Source organism: Gavia stellata, chromosome 4 (assembly GCF_030936135.1).
Source record: "Gavia stellata isolate bGavSte3 chromosome 4, bGavSte3.hap2, whole genome shotgun sequence".
Lineage (NCBI taxonomy): Eukaryota > Metazoa > Chordata > Aves > Gaviiformes > Gaviidae > Gavia > Gavia stellata.
In genome coordinates, this window is record NC_082597.1 from 48,684,867 (window position 1) to 48,702,008 (window position 17,142).

At 44.9% G+C, this 17,142-nt stretch overlaps 3 protein-coding genes across 3 annotated transcripts in view; 1 reads left to right on the top strand and 2 right to left on the bottom strand.

Annotated features, from left to right (window-relative positions):
• Positions 1 to 276: 276 nt before the first annotated feature.
• Positions 277 to 2,973, bottom strand: LOC132316887 (uncharacterized protein C12orf50 homolog; the record flags this gene model as incomplete). Its single annotated transcript, XM_059816069.1, has 3 exons — positions 2,920 to 2,973; positions 2,173 to 2,296; positions 277 to 431 (listed from the first exon to the last, which is right to left on the bottom strand). Coding segments are annotated over exons 1-3 (333 nt in total), but the record flags the coding sequence as incomplete, so codon positions are not given.
• Positions 2,974 to 6,188: 3,215 nt separating this feature from the next.
• Positions 6,189 to 15,443, top strand: RLIG1 (RNA 5'-phosphate and 3'-OH ligase 1). Its single transcript, XM_059816218.1, has 7 exons — positions 6,189 to 6,278; positions 8,368 to 8,485; positions 9,114 to 9,209; positions 12,680 to 12,796; positions 13,173 to 13,367; positions 14,511 to 14,680; positions 15,255 to 15,443. Exons 1-7 carry the CDS (start codon positions 6,189 to 6,191, stop codon positions 15,441 to 15,443), a joined length of 975 nt encoding a protein of 324 aa, XP_059672201.1.
• A 1,383-nt stretch (positions 15,444 to 16,826) lies between these two features.
• The window catches only part of CEP290 (centrosomal protein 290), a 50,835-nt gene continuing 50,519 nt past the window's right edge, over positions 16,827 to 17,142 (bottom strand). Inside the window, exon 53 of the mRNA XM_059816686.1 lies at positions 16,827 to 17,018. Coding sequence (XP_059672669.1) covers positions 16,830 to 17,018 — 189 coding nt within the window. The 3' untranslated portion in view covers positions 16,827 to 16,829. The remainder of the gene's footprint in view (positions 17,019 to 17,142) is intronic.

Sequence of the window (17,142 nt, forward strand, 5' to 3'; positions counted from 1 at the left end):
CCTCCTAAACTTGTAAACTTGTAGTTTCGTCCCCAAATTTTGAGAAATTTTGAAGGGTCTGTGGTGTCCATCTGAATTGTGGATCACATTTTAAACTCTATTAAATGAAAAAGAGCTATGTGAATTAGCTGGAAACTATTTCAAAAACTTGTCAACAACTCGCTTCTAAAAATGTAATGGTTATTATAATAAATCGGTTGCGAAGTACATTGCAAGAGTCGAAAAAACCCATTCTAGTTCCTTGTAAAAGGAAGAAAAAAACTGTTTACAGTTCTCTTCCTCTTCATCGTCCTCTTCATCCTCTTCGCTGTTGACATTTATAATCAGTGGAGGGTGAATTGGTGGTAAAATATTCTCTCGCTTTCTGAGTGATTCTCGACGAAGGGTTGGATGTAGAATCCCTTCTTGGACACCCTCTTGCAATGGGACATCTGCAGAAAAGAACATCAAATTTATTTTTTTTAAGGAGGGAACTAGAACATGAAATCCAGGTTCAGACCAGCAGGTATGGCTTTGAAATCATTATGGCGTTGAAGGAATCATTAAATAGACTGATTGTGCCTTTTAGGCAACATCTTCTGCGGAGGCTGGCAAACGAGCATCTTCCAACTACAGAAAGTATGAGAAAACAGAGAGATACTTACAACATAGGGAAACGTGTGATTAGTAATACCTGGGCTGAAGTGAGTAAATGAGTTTAGGACCCCACCTGTGAAAATATTTTAAACATGCTGAATAATAGGCAGGCCTGTATCACTCCCCATGGCATCGATTTTGAAGAATTTAGCAGTGCTAAGCACAGGATTACCCATTTTTAGCTTGTAGACATTTTTCTCTATCAACATTTTCTGAATCACAGCTCTCTTTACAAGTACAGTACAAACTGTAGATTTTGAGAAAGAAGATGAAGTTCCTGAAAATCATTTACGCTTAATTAGAAGGAAATCAGCAAAGATATTCTTTTCCTTAGGAACTTATATCTACCCACGACGTTTGCAGCAAAACTATTTCAGTACGGGGGTAGCATTTTCTGAGAGCCGGGAAATGCAACGGACTGAAAATTAAAATGATGAAAAATGGTGAGTCTATCTGTATTGTTCAAGCTGACCAATTTGCAACTCTAGGTACAATCAGGATTCTGTGCGTTATATTGAAAATACTGAGGTTGGATATGTTTCCCAGCTTTAAAGAAAGAAGATGAAGCATGGGCATTTTCTCTTATTCCGGTTGTTGTTATGCTTGTGAATTTGTACATATTGCAGTAACAAGGAAGAGGGTTGGGTCCATTTTCTCGTTCTGATTGTTGGACGCTGCTCTTTCTTACACAGGATGCCCTTGTCCATAGTGCCTCTTGGGCGGCGTCTCTGACTCACACCACACCCAAAAGCGTGCCTACGTGGTGTGTACGACAGCACTAGCTGCCAGGGGCCGGTGCTGTGGATGTGGGAACTGTACTAAAAGCGGTATGGGCACTCATAGAAACAGCACTCAAGTTCTTGCCTTGGTCCTGGGTGGCTAGTTAGGCTCAACATGCCCAGATATGAGAGGCTGCCTTTTCCGGGGGGAATTTCCGGAACACGAGGTGTTTGCTTCTGACGCGAGGGCTTGCTGGACTTCTCTTATGACACCTGTCCACAGCTCTGGAGATAAGGCCCGTGAATCGGATGATATCTAGACAAGGGGTGTCTCACCCATGTAACATGTTGTGCTCTATCAACAGATACGGCTACTAGGGGCCCTACCAACCTCCTCCCCCCACCGCACACACTACTTTTCCTTTCTCTTAAATGATTTCCTGCCTACTAACCATTTTCACTACTAGAGAGATTTACTCTAGCAAATCCCCAAGTAAAGCAACGTTTTCACTCCATGGATCTGAGGAACCTAAACTGCCGTTTGTGACTTCATCTCTCATGTCACTCATAGGTAGGGAGATCCGTAACGTGACAGCTAAGCAAATCCATACGGCGACCCTAGACAATTGCCAATGCAATTCCTTTCTTGGCCTCGAACTTGCTGGGATAGCAAATCAGACCTGATGATTGATTTGCCGTGGTACATTTCTTGACCTTAATATATATTACGTCAGCACTGGAAGTAAGCCCTGGAGGGGCATTTTCGTGTCTTTACTTACTCTAACGAACAAATTGTTGAGAAAATACTTTTACTCACTGTTACTAGGTGGCAAAAAAAGTCCATTTATATTACGAGGCTTGCTATGATGGAAGGCGCAATTGATCCTCGCACAGCCTGAGGGTTGTGTTTCCCAGAAGCAGGAGATGTTGCGGTACTTCTGCTGCAGGAGAAGACAGTTCTCAGACAGTGTAAATATCACCATGAAAATGGACTAAATGGATTAATACACGGTGCACTGCAGTGAGCAGAGGACTAAGATTTTGTGGGACCACGCTCTGATATTTTAGAACGTTTGAGGTTATCTTTACCCTGAACAGATACACTCAGGTTTATATCCTGGATGTGAACGACATCCCAGCTGAGAGCTGTAAATGCCAGGTTGCCGGTTATTTCTCAGTGAGTTTCCCCCAATGCTGGAACGGATGCAATAACGAAGAGCCCTACAGCCAGCCCTGGATTTTCACCAGGTGGAATATAATTACTTCTTTGAAGAACAAACCCATTTTGGAGGACGTTGTTTTAAATAACTGATTTTGCGCCATCTTTAACGTATGTGTTCCCTGAGTGCCTGAGCCTGAGTTCACCGGAGAAATTGTCCATAGTTTAGATGATCATTAGCTCTTCACACGACTTCCGACCATCAGAGCCTTGATCTACAGATGCTGCCATGACCCAGGCAGAGTGGCATATCAGCTTCTAAGTTTACATAACAAGCCTCCCTTTCAACACGGATATATCAAGAAAATCAAGGATACAAACCACTCTAAAATCTACAGCAGTTACCTGTGCGTAGGGGGCATGGAAATGGAAATAGCGGTCGTTCCCAACTGCGGCCATTTTCACCTCTCGTGCTTCTCCTCCACTCTCCTAATACTGGCAGAACATACACATGAAAACGTTAGAGCTGTCAACACTGAGGCAAATCGTAATCTTATCCTGAAAGCAGTAGCTTTCTTTCAAAAACTGGACCTTCAGAACCTTAGCTCTGCTGCTTTTTTCAAACAAAACCCCAACGGGCAGCGAAATACACTTGGACGAAGGAGGTGGTACCTTCTCCAGGCTTGCTGAACCGACGAAGGCAGTTGCTAGCCGGTATAGAATGTTACAGTTCCACGGTGGTACCTTCTCCAGGCTTGCTGAACCGACAAAGGCAGTTGCTAGCCGGTATAGAATGTTACAGTTCCACGGTTGCCAACCGCTCCTCCAGCTCGTGACATCAGCATGATGGCGCTCTGTGGCCTGTCCAGCTTGAACATCTTCCTTTACCTCCATTGCTTCAGCGTAAAGTAGGGGAAATCGGACCGTTGCAAAGAGTCTCCCATTCCGGTGTTTCCTTAACGTAAAACGGAACAAACCCGTTTGGCAGGGCTTAAATAATACCCAACTTCTTGCCGTAGGAACTGCGGTCTTAGAAACAGATCTTTGACACCACAAAGACAAACCTTATTCTCTGACTATTTTTTAACCACCATCCCTGTGCCCAGTGTTTTTCTGACTCTACCTCTTTCTTTGGATGGAGAAACTTGCTGCTTCCTGTTAGTACACTGTTAGCTGTTAACTGCTTACAGTGTTGGGGTTCATTGCTTTTTCTGGCTTCCATGACGTCCACGGCCACAGCTCAAGCAGAAAGAACAGCGTACGCTTGTGTCCCTAATTAACGCCTCTGTTCTCATTCAGGTCCGAGGCTGCCTCGGAACACAAAGTATCGAGGGGGGGGAAATGAAGTTTCAGTCCTGGAAAATGGTGAGGCATACTGGTATCGCCAGGACATGGGGTCAGATTTACAACACTGAGTGACATCAGTGACTTGGAGACGAACACTTCAGGTGCCAGTGACTCCGTGGGCACAAATGGTAGAAGGCTGGCTCAGCGGTGGTTACACCCAAGCCGGGGGAGAAGTACGAAGACACTGAAACGACTGGAAGTCGTCTGGTCTCTCTAGGAGCCTACCAATTTGCTTGTAACTCGGGTATCAGCGGATGGCCCGAAGACTAACCGGAAAGGAAAATACCGCATGCCTGACCACTGGGACTTTGCCACTGGAATAAAGTGATTTCTACAGGAATGACCTCACCTAAGTACAGAACGAAACTGCTCACTGGCAGCAAGGTGGGCAGTACTGGCGAGAGCTGTGAACAGAGAAGCGATGGGAAAAGGCTCCCACAGTTCTGCAAGCCCTACAACTGACTGGGGCACACAGGGGAAGGGAAGTTCAGAGAAGCAGACGAGGGCCGTGAGTAATGAACTCTCAGTGGGCAGGAGCAGCCTTTGGAAGAAAGTGTTACCACTGCCAAGAGCTACCCAAACAGGGGCGCTCTGTAGCTGTATAGCTGTGCCTAAATGAGGCACAGAAGCAGCTACGGCCAGGAGGAATTAATTCTGTACTGGGTTTGCGTGGCCAGGAGGAATTAATTCTGTACTGGGTTTGCGTGGCCGGGTTTTGGTAGCGGGGGGGGGGCTGGAGGGGCGGCCTCTGTGAGAAGCTGCTGGAGAGCTTCTATCCCATGTCCGATAGAGCCAATGCCAGCCGGCTCCAAGGCGGACCCGCCGCCGGCCAAGGCTGAGCCCCTCAGCGACGGTGGTAGTGCCTCTGCGATAACATGTTTAAGAAGGGGGAGAAACTGCTGGGCAACAGCAGCCGGAGAGGGGAGCGAGAATATGTGAGAGGAACAGCTCTGCAGACGCCAAGCTCAGTGAAGGAGGAGGGGGAGGAGGTGCTCCAGCGCCGCAGCAGAGATTCCCCTGCAGCCCGTGATGAAGACCATGGTGAGGCAGGCTGTCCCCCCGCAGCCCATGGAGGTCCACGGTGGAGCAGGTATCCACCTGCAGCCCGTGGAGGACCCCACGCCAGAGCAGGTGGATGCCCGAAGGAGGCTGCGACCCCGTGGGAAGCCCGTGCTGGAGCAGGCTCCCGGCAGGACCTGCGGCCCCGTGGAGAGAGGAGCCCACGCTGGAGCAGGTTTGCTGGCAGGACTTGTGACCCCACGGGGGACTCATGCTGGAGCAGTTCGTGAAGAACTGCAGCCCGTGGGAAGGACCCACGCTGGAGAAGTTCGTGGAGCACTGTCTCCCGTGGGAGGGACCCCAGGCCGGAGCCGGGGAAGAGTGTGAGGAGGAAGGAGCGGCAGAGACAAGGTGTGATGAACTGAGCGCAACCCCCATTCCCCGTCCCCCTGCGCCGCTCGGCGGGGGGGAGGCAGAGGAAAATCAGGAGTGAAGCTGAGCCCGGGAAGAAGAGAGGGGTGGGGGGAAGGTGTTCCGAGATTTCGTTTTTCTCGCTCATAACCCTACTCGGATGTGCTTGGTAACAGATTCATTTCCCCGAGCCGAGTGTGTTTTGCCGGTGACGGTAACGGGTGCGTGATCTCTCCCTGTCCTTATCTCGACCCAGGAGCCTTTCGTTGTGTTTTCCCGCCCCTGCCCGGCTGAGGAGGGGAGCGATAGAGCGGCCTCGGTGGGCACCTGGCGTCCAGCCAGGGTCAAGGCAGCACACGTTCAAAGGCTGTACAGCGAGGCAGAGAGCCTGGGTAACGGCAGGAGGCAGCTGTCCCGGCGGAGGCAGAATGAGACCCAGCGAGGTCCCCACAGCCTGGGGCCAGGGCATCCATGCCCCAGGCCCGGGCGTGCGGCACCCCGGGAAGCAGAAAAGGCAGCCTGAGGAAAGGCTGCCAGGCCAGGGGAACGGCACCGCCAACGGCGAAGGGCCGCCGCCCCGCGGCCGCCTCAGCCCGGCGCCGAGCACAGCCGGGGCGGGGCGGGGCGGCCCTGCCAGGGCGGGGGCCGCCGCTGTGGGAAGCGGAGGTGCCCCAGGCCCGCGGCCGGGCTGGGCGGCGGAGAGCGGCGGAGCCACCGCCCCGCTGAGGGCTGCTGGAGAGAGGCGACCGCGCCCCGCCCCGCCCCGCCCCGCCGTCCCCGCCGCCCAGGTGCGTCGCGGCGCTCCTGGCGGGCGGGAGGCGACGGACTCCATTTCCCGACGCGCACCGCGGCCGCGGGGCGGCGCAGGCGCAGTTCCGGCCCGGCGCTGGGGGCGACGGGATCCGGCGGTCGTGGCCATGAGCCGCCGGGGCGCAGTCCAGCGGAAGGTGCCGTGTCTGTTCGTGACAGAGGTGAAGGAGGAGCCGTCGGCCAAGCGGGAGCGCCAGGTGGTCGGGGCGGCAGGGGGCCGGGCGGGAGGCAGGCGGGGCCGCAGTCTCGCGCCGGGGCCGGGGCCGGGGCCGGGGCCGGGGCCGTGGCTGGGGCCGGGGCCGGGTCCGGGTCCGGGTCCGGGTCCGTGTCCGGGCCCAGGGGCAATCGCTGGGCCGCGGGTAGCAGCGCCGCACGGCGGGGCGGGACGGGGCGGACAGGCAGCAGCACCGAGCGTGTGAGACCGGCCCGGACCTGCCCGTCTGCGGGGAGGGGGACAGGCGAGTGGCGAGAGGTTTCGCTGCAGATGTTAGGGAAGTGGCGGGTAGAGGTTTCCATAGGGCTCCCCGCCTTAAATGCGGGCAAGAAATGTCGTTTGGGAGCCGTGTCGGCTCTGTCGCACTCTTTTCCTGCCAGGTGCATACAGGTGTTCACCCTGATGTTGTGTTTGCCTTTTTGTAAGTGCAGGGAACAGGTATGGCAAGGAATGAGGCCACTCCAACATGACTGCACTGGGAGCTTGTGTAAAATTGTCCTGCTGTCCCCGCTTGTGAGCCTTGTGGCCAAAAAATAAGCTTGTCTTTCCTTTCTTTTTCCTTTCTTTTTTTTTTTTTCCTTTTTTTTTTTCCTGTGATCAAAGCAATATCAGGCTTATGCCAGAAGAATTCACTTGAGGCTGTAAGATGTGGCATACTTATCAGGGTGGAAGTAATGGAGCCCAATCAAAGTTACTTCTTCCCGAGATGTACAAGGAAGTGTCGGGACAGATTGGGGTGGCATTCCCCTGTTTAGCTCTAGACCTGCAACTTGTGTTTCCTGATTTTAGTAGCAGCACCTACTGCTGTCTGTTGGCTGCGTAGTGAACTTGCATCCATCTGGGTGACTTTCTCCCGCTGGTGTTTGAGTTCCGGGTGGAAGAGCTGAACTGATTACCAAAACGTCGGTAACATCATTGTTCAATTCTCAGTGCCAACGTCGTCTTGAGAATGGTCATGTAAGGGTACCTCCCTACGTTGTCGTTCCTTCATATGGAAAAAGCCGGCAGGAGATTAGGTCTGGAACTGGTATACGCTCTTTTTTGTGTTTTTCGAAGCACAGGCAAAGATAATACAGGGGGTTTTGACTGCTAGGGAAGAAGGGGGGTGGAGGTGGGGAAACCAACAGGAATGTTTTCTCACTCCCCTGAAAATTTTCTTTTTCATGTACTCTTCATAAAGTCTTCACATATGCTGCATGTTATGGTTACAAATCCGATGACTAAAATACAAACCAGCCATGTAATGTAACAAAAGCATGTAGAAGGCTCTCATTTTATGAATTCTGAATTGTGTTCCAAGACTTTTGCAAGACAAGGACTGGTTTTGTGTTTTGCTAGCAGAAAGAGACAGTGACCAGCTGACAAGTCTAAGTTGACTAGGGAGAAGAGGAGGAAGGGGTGATGATACAGGAAAATATTTGAATCCAAACACAACTGATGACATGTTTGCAGTGAAACTGTTACAGAAGCCCTGTAGAAGTCCTCCTAGGAATGTGGACTAGTGGCTGGCTATTTGTTTCAGACCCCCAGATCACTTATTTCTTTGCTCTTTTTGAGCGGAAAAGTGTCTACTTGACAGCACGGACACTAAGTATTTAACACGAGGATGCTTTTGCCACCTTGCATTCCACGGGTCTGTGTATTGCACTAGCATGGTGCTGTTGACTTTCAGCTCCAAACTGAAAGCTCGGAGAAGCTAGTCATGATGAAGTTCTGTTGCCGTCGTAATACAGGAAGGCACATCTCAAAATTTTGCAGCGTTGGATTGGAAACTTGTAGTTGATATGCCCTGTGTAAAGTAGAAGGCAAAGTCATCTCTAAATACTAATCAAGAATGGAAAAGAGGGAGAGAGTTTGCAGATAGGTTGCCTTTGTTCCTTTGCCTTAGAGCATTTTCCAAACTTTCACGTGTTGAAGGTTCAACAAGGGTCTATTTCGATAGTGTAAGAAATCGGCGATATAACATATAATGCTGGCCTTGTAGAGGCCAGCTGTAAGGAGCAAGAATCCATATGAGGCCAAGGCAGTAACATAGCCATGATGAAGGTTTAAAATACCTGTCTTCTTTTCAGCCATTTAAAGTTTTGGCAACTGAAACTATAACTGGGAAGGCGTTAGAGGCAGATATATACAATGCAATTCCTACTGAAAAGGTGGACGGAACCTGCTGTTATGTAACTACCTATAAAGGTAATAAGCAAGATTCATATGCAGATTTCTCATGCTGACTAGAAGCCTTGTTTTATGTAGTTTTCACTTTTATTGTATGATTTACTGGATGACAGGTGTTGTGAATTCAACGCTCATGAAACATCTTGACTACAAAGTAATAGCTCCCGTAAACACAGGAGGTGTTTATGAAGTCCTTCTAGATTTCACTCTCTAAAATACATGAAGTGTGGTTTAAGTGAACATGCCAATCGAGGAACTATTGCAATTTTAAAATTTCCTATCCGTAAAACTTCCTTGCACACTAGAACTTGTATAATAGAGGGTGTCTGATTTCCTTGGGGAGGATTAAAAGAAGCATGGAGGTTGGGAGGAAACAAGACGACTGTGGTTCGTTGCACCACTGCGGTTCTTGCCTCTACCTGAAATTGTAAGGAAACTTTGTATTAAACTAGGCGAGACTCTACAGCTAGATTTTTACATTCATACGCAGTGGTTAATTGAGGAATTTAAATAGTGTCTTTGGATATAAAATTTCTCTGGTGGCAAATGAGAGTTCATACCTTTGCTTTTATGTAGTTGATTTCAGTACTCTGCAGTGTATGGTTACCTCAGTAAACTGCTGGTTTTCTCCCTCTGGAAATTTTAGGGCTACCGTATCTATGGGCCAGGCTGGATCGAAAACCCAACAAAGAAGCTGAAAAAAGGTTTAAACGGTTCTTGTATTCATTGGAAGATTGCAAAGGTTAGTGAAGATTTCTTTCCTTGTTGTTGGTAATGTAAGTTATCCAGTCGGAAAAACACCTGTAGTTTAACACAGGAAATGTCAGTGGTCCTGCTCCAATTTTTTTTAATGTCACTCTTAACTTTACTTGGAGAGAGCTTTAAACTAGAATCAATGGGGGAAGGGTATACCAACAGGATTGCAGCAGGTAAGCCAGGGGTTTGCATGGCATTGCCTGAGGTTGGCAGTGGTAGTGGGAACATTTACACTGCTCCTGGGAGCACGGAGGGCTCAGGATTCTATCTGAAATGCTTCTACACTGACGCACGCAGTAAGAAACAAACAGGATGATCTGGAATTGTTGGTCAGCTCCCAGATCTACGATATCATTGGTATTAGTGAGATGTGGTGGAGTGAGGCCCACGATTGGAGTGCTGGGATGGAGGGCTACAGTCTGTTCAGGAGGGGTGGCAGGGCAGGTGAGGTGGAGATCTTGCATTATGAGAGACAGGTTTGATTGCACAGCCCTTTCAGTTAGTGATGATGAGGTTGAGATCCTCTGGGTAAGGACTAGGGTGATGGAAAACAAAGGAGATGTTGTAGTGCATGTCAACTACCAATCACCCAGCCAGGATGTAAGCACTGATGAGTTATTCTATGGGCAAATAGGAGAAATTTCTGGATCAGTAGCTCTTGTCCTTGCGGGAGATTTCAACTTCCCAGACATCAACTGGGAATATCATCCTGCTGTGGCGAGCAGGTCTTGGAAATTCTTGAATTTTGTGGGAAATAACTTCTTGTCATGGGTACTCGGTGAGCCAACTAGGAAAGATGCCCTCCTAGACTTGCTGTTTGTGAATAGAGAAGGACTTGTGGGGGATGTGATGGTAGGTGACTGTCTCGGCCGCAGTGATCGTGACATGGTTGAGTTTAAAATTTTCTGTGTAAGGAGAAAAAGGGGCAGCAGAGTTGCTACCCTGGGAATCTGTTTTGAGGGCTTAGGAGTCCCTGAGTGCTGGCCAGCCTTTAAAAACCACCCTTTAAAAGCACAGGAGCAGGCAATTGCACTGTGTCCTAAGTCAAGCAAGCAGGGCAGAAAACCAGCTTGGCTGAACAGGGAACTCCTCATGGAGCTCAAGAGGAAAAAGAAACCGTATGATCTCTGGAAGCAAGGTCAGGCTTTGCAGGAAGATTACAGAGCTGTGGTTCATATGTGCATGGAGAAGACATGAAAGGCCAAAGCTCAACTCTAGTTGAAACTGGCCAGTGTTGTTTCGGATAACAAGAAGGGCTTTTAAAAGTATGTTAATAAAGGTCTTTTCCAACCTTAATGATTCTGGGATTCTCTGATTCTGTAATAGCAAGAGAAGGTCTAAACAAAACATTGGATTGATACTTGTTGAAGGTGGTCATCTGACTAATAGGGATGAAGAAAAAGCAGATGCATTCAATGCATTTGCCTCTATCTTTAATAATACTGACAGACCTTGGGCTGCTCGGGCCCCTGAGTCGGAGGACAGCAAGTGTGGGAACAGCAAGTGTGGGAACAGTGACTTGCCATTGGTGAACACTGAAATTGTAAGGGACCAGCTGTCTCAGCTGAATGTTCACAGGTCCCTGGGGCCTGATGGGATTCATCCCAGAGTACTGAAGGAGCTAGCAGATGTTATGGCAGGACCTCACTCGATCATCTACCGAAGATCTTGGGAGTCTGGGGAGGTCCCTGCTGACTGGAAGCTAGCCAACATTATTTCAATCTACAAAAAGGGTATGAGGGAAAACCCAGGGAACTACAGAGCTGTTAGTCTCACCTCGGTTCCTGGAAAAATTGTGGAGAATATTATAGTGCGTACTATTGAAAGGCATTTCAAGAATAATGCAATCATCGAGCATAGTCAACATGGGTTCACAAAGGGAAAGTCCTGTTTAACTAATTTGATATCCTTCTGTAAGGTCACCTACCTAGTGGATGAGGGGAAGGCAGCGGATGTAGTTTTTCTGGATTTTAGTAAGGCTTTTGATACTGTCCCTCACAGCATCCTTCTGGACAAGTTGTCCAACTGTGGGATGAGTGGGTTCACAGCACACTGGGTGAAGAACTGGCTGAATGGCAGGGCTCAAAGAGTTGTAGTGACTGGGGCTACATCTGGCTGGTGACTGGTCACCAGCGGAGTTCCTCAGGGTTCAACTCTGGGGCCAGTCCTGTTCAATATATTTATCAACTATCTGGATGCAGGAGTTGAATGCATCATTAGCAAGGTTGTTAATGATACCAAACTGGGAGGTGCTGTTGACTCTCAAGAGACAAGAGGCCTTGCAGAGGGATCTAGATAGACTGGAGCATTGGGCTATGTTTGATGATTGGACTTGATGATCTTACAGGTCTTTACCAACCTTAATGATTCTGTGATTCTGTAATGGGATGAAATTTAACAAGGCAAAATGCCAGATTCTGCACCTGGGATGGAGTAACACTGGGCACAAGGATAAACTGGGAGAGGAGTGGCTGGAGAGCAGCCCTGCAGAAATGGATCTGGGGGTGCTGGTCGACAGCAGGCTCAGTATGTGTCAGCAGTGTGCCCTGGCAGCCAAGAGGGCAAACCGCATCCTGGGGGGCATCAAACACAGCATAACCAGCCGGGCAACAGAGGTGATTATCCCGCTCTATTCAGCGTTGGTGCAGCCTCACCTTGAGTACTGTGTGCAGTTCTGGGCCCTGGAATTTAAGAAGGATGTGAAGGTCCTTGAATGCATGCAGAGGAGGGCAACAAAGCTGGTGTCAGGGCTGGAAGGCATGTCCTATGAGGAGCGGCTGAGGACTGTGGGTTTGTCTAGTTTGGGGAAAAGGAGGCTGAGGGGTGACCTCATTGCTCTCTCCAGCTTCCTGAGGAGGGGAAGAGGAGAAGGAGGTGCTGATCTCTTCTCCCTGGTATCCAGCGATAGGACGTGTGGGAATGGTTCAGAGCTGCTCCAGGGGAGGTTTAGATTGGACATTAGGAAGCATTTCTTTACTGAGAGGGTGGTGAAACACTGGAAGAGGCTTCCTAGAGAGGTGGTCTATGCCCTAAGCCTGTCAGTGTTTAAGAGGCATTTGGACAATGCCCTCAATAACATGCTTTAACTTTTGATCAGCCCTGAAGTGGACAGACAGTTGGACTAGATGGTCGTTGTACATCCCTTCCAACTGAAATAGTCTATTCTATTCTACTTCTTTTGTTCTAGTTTAAATATAATGTTGGCTATTTAGGTAGCTATTTTTCAATGTTAGTTTTGAACTTCTAAACAACTTAAAGGCTACTAAGCTTCTTTAAACCTTCCTAATTATAGACCGCTTGAGCGCGGCAGCTCTTGGTGCTTGTACAAAGTAACTGGGACTACTGTCTCTAAAACGAGGTTTAAATCAATGGTGTTTCAATATTTGCATTGAAAGATGATCAAAATGTAAAATTGGCAAACAGTTTGTGAAAAAACTATCACATTTATTTGTTTAGAATTTGTTTGGAATGTTGAAGAGGATTTCAAGCCTGTTCCAGATACCTGGATTCCAGCAAAGGACATAGAGTTCTCAAATGGCAATCCTTTGCCAGATGAAAACGGACATATGCCAGGTACCTGTGATGCAGCACAGGTAAAATGGGGCGGGGGGGATCCATTTTTGCAGTGAATTAGAATTAGTTCCAAAGTTAAAAGTAGTGGTTAACATAGTCAGAAAACAATTGGAATGTCATTCATTCACTATCCAGAAAGGCTTTGTTCTCCAGACACATTGAAAATAATCGCAGTTTGCTGTACAGACTTACAGTGCTTCAGCTGAAGGCATAGTTGTCACGTTTGCATTCCTCTGACATTTCTCTGAGATATGACATAGTTTTTCTTGTTACTCTGTCTGTTTGTAGTTAACTGTGGTTTTTTAATGCATGTACAGTTCTAGTATGCATATAACTTCAGATATTTACTTTGGTAAAATGCAATTTTTTCTCATAGGTTGGGTGCCTGTCGAGAAAAATAGTAAGCAGTATTGCTGGCACTCATCTGTTGTAAATTATGAGGCTGAAATAGCACTGGTATTGAAACACCATGCTGACCCAGGGCTTCTGGAAATCAGTCCGGTGCCATTATCAGAAATTTTAGAACAAACATTGGAGCTTATTGGGACTAACATTAATGCAAATCCATATGGTAAGTTTGTATGGTCTGTTCTTAAATGTTTTTTTTATTTAGTGATATTTTTGAGTGCAAACTATGTATTTTCTTTGTATAAGTTTTAAAAAAAAAGTGCTAAGGTAGCAATGTAACCTTTTTTAGACGGGAAAGAACACTCACACAAAAATACTCACCTCAGAAAGCTGAGTTGTCATTAGACTATTTATGTCTATTAAACCTCTCTCCACCTGCATGTTTTTTAGGAGTTACTACAAAAATGCTTTGCTTTAGTCTTTCAAAAAATATTCTAACTGGAAAAGTTGTTTTAAGTTTTGCTATTAAAACATTTTTTAAGATTGTTTGTTGGTGCCTTTTCTTGACTTTTTTTTAACTTGCTCTTCTGATGCTGTTTAGTTCATTAAAGTAGAAAATTTTATTCAGGCACTGTTTTGAGTCCCTAGAGTTAGTCATAAGTTGCAGTTTTTAAATTATGAAATAGTATGAATATGTTTTTAAGGAAATGCAATTTAAGCTAAATTTGGGTTGTGGCTTCTCCCTTTAAAAGCCTTTTAACAAAAAAACAGTTAGGTATGAGCACAAATGAGTTCCAACTTCTGAGCTTTGCTGTTAGGATAACTTGCAAGGATGGATAGAATAAATAGTAGTAGGTGGTCTAAGCATTTTCTCAGAATGTAAAGGAACTGCAACAAAAAATTCTAATAGCTGTATTCTTAGATGAAGATTTATGTTGAATAGTCGGTGAAGAGTTAATGCATTTGTTAACAGCCTGGTTTAAGTATTGATCCATATTCATAAGAAAATATGCCATATTTTCAGGAACTAAGATATTTGTGCTATTGATCATGATCTGAAGTATGAGGAATTTAGCTAATAGCTTTATGGTTACTGGAGGTGACCACAAGGACAAAGCAGGCAACTGTATAAGTCTCTATATCATGTTTATTTTATATAAAAAAAAAAAAGTTACATGAGGAGGGGATAGCTACATTTGATACTTAAAAGTATATCTAACTGTTCTCTTAAAAGCACTCTATAAAGTTAGACTTCTATTAGATACAGCATTGTCCTGCCTTTAAGGTAACTGTAATAACAAAAGTGAGGGAAATCTTGAGTTATCACACATGACTAGCAGGAAGGTTTTTGTTTCTTTTAACATAGGATTAGGAAGCAAGAAGCAGCCTGTACATCTTCTTGTACCGCATGGAGCATTTGAAATAAAGAATCCACCTACTTTGAAACAAAATGAGATACTGTCTTGGTTTGAAGGCTGCAGTGAGGGTAAAATTGAAGGAATTGTGTGGCACTGCCATGATGGGTGTTTAATCAAGGTAAATGTAAAGATGGACATGGGGAAAGCACTGTAATAATTTGTAATATGTGAAGTATTGTGAGGTACTCACTTTTTGTCTTGTTTTTCAAATTCTTTAGTAGTAAATGTTCTCCTAGCAAATCAGGTGACAGTAGAATTAGTCAAGCCAGTGAATCACTACAATGACAACATACTAAACTTTTTCATTATCTACGATAGGCTAATAACTTAAAGTAACTGAGAACATAAAATATTTTCTTGCTTCTGTATAGGAATCACTCAATGTTTTAAAGCTTAATTCTTTTATTTAAAAAATTAATTTCTTGTGATGTTGACTTATAGAACAAGTATTGTTAATGTGATTCTTGATTAATTAGCAAGTTTATATTATTTCTGAAGCTGTGGAGGACACCTTGGTTCTGGTTTGCCTTTTGTGCTTCATTGTTAGTCATGCTATTCAGATAACTGATGAATGGTTATAAGTGCCCTAATGCAGAGGATCCTAGAATTAAAGCACCCACACCCCTCAAGTTGGGAACTGTTGGCCTGCTATATCAAAATTTCTAAACTGATCTTATTTCTTTTTATTTTAGCTCCATCGCCATCATCTTGGTTTAAGCTGGCCACTTGCAGAGACGTACCTGAATTCTCAGCCTGTTGTAATTTCTTTTGATAGAACTAAATATGACTGTGACTTTGAACCAAAGAGTTTGTTTCACCATTTTTCAAACTTGGATGGTCAAAGATTTGACAGACTCCAAGACATCAAGTTTGATGCTTGAAATGATTTTTCTCTTTTGAATTAATTGTCGTATGTGCCGCATTCCTTTAACGTGTGTCTACCGCAGAACTCTTCACAAATAATCTGGTTTAGGCAGCAGCCTAGGTACTGTACCATTAAATTACTAATTTTATATAATGAGAGATCAAACATCTAGAGAAGAGATCTAGCTTTCAGCATGTTTATTTCCAGTTCTGAAAAATCCTTAACTTTTGAACCCATTTCTGGAAACTGTTATAATTAAGTGTAAGAAGTATGTTGTCTAACTGGCTGGTCCTAATAGCTTAGCTAATGAATGCAATCGGCTGTAAAAGTTCCATAGGTTGCAATTCTGTAAATATGATTATTATGACACTCTTATATGTAGGATTCAGATTTAGCATCTCGTTGTTTCTTAACAGTAAAGGATATATTTCAGGTGGGACCAGAATTAGTCATGAAATTTGATATTTTTTTTTAAAGTTGTAACAATTTCTTTGGGGGGAAAACTTTTCACTGTACTATTTAACTGGTAAGCTGCAGCATTATGCTATTACTTGAAAACCTAATTAAGCTATATCCTACAGGTACTTCCATTATTTTGGGACAAAAAGAATAAATAATAGAAAGTATACTAGTTCTACTTAGGAGATCCTTAGTAATTAGAGAGACAGGACTGGGCTTAATATTACCTATTTTCAGACTGCATCTCAATTAGGAAACTTCAACAAGGGCATATTAAGTAAGATGTCATATAAATAATAAAGGTGAGACTACATGATTGTTTGAGTTGGCTTTATTTTATTTGTGCTATAGAAGTATACGTCCAGCTATATAAAATATACAAAATAAAAAATCATTTATCTACAAAAATACCATTGGTTTGGCTGAAATACTATAACTTTATTTTCAACTCTTTGTTCTTGGGTTTTCTAAAATTGAGGTAAAAATTACCAGGGATGTAAGAACAGACATCCAGCACGATGACCCTGAGTCCATAGTTAAGAAGGTATGAGAGCATGAGACAGCAAGAACAAATTACATATTCTTACTGAACTGGAATTTAGCATACTTAGCACATTTTAAGAGTTTCTCAACTTTTAGGATAAGTCCAAGGTTTCAACTTCACCTGACAACTCTGTATTACCCAAATTACTGTTCTGAATTAAAATATAATATTGCAAAGGAGTTGGGAGAGGTAAAACCCACTTTTATTTTGACTGGTGTATATAAATACTGACCATAATCTATTGACTAATCCAATTCTACACTCTTAGGTATGTGCCAGACTATTGTAACTTTAATAGACTTGTATCATTTTAAGATAAAAACAGACAGATAAATCACTATTATGTAACTACCCTGGAATTTATTTTCTCTATGAATACTAAGGATACTAAACACTAACCTAATCAACAGAAATGTTGCCTGGACTATCAACTTGAATGCCAAACTCCTGAGAAAGCTGCTTTAACCTCTCTTCTAAGATAATATTTTTTTTTACTTCTTCATTGTAGTTATATTTCAGATCCTCAATTTCTTCAAAAAAGGAAGGGTCAAAGTTTTCTAGTTCTCTTCTCAGCTTTTTTGTTTCTTCCTATTAAAAAGAATGAAGGAGTACCATCTTTATTCAGAACTTCGGAAATACATGTCAACAACAGCTTTTGTTTCCTTTTTGTTAAGAGGCTAAATGATGAGAGAATAAGCATGTTCTCTAGAGA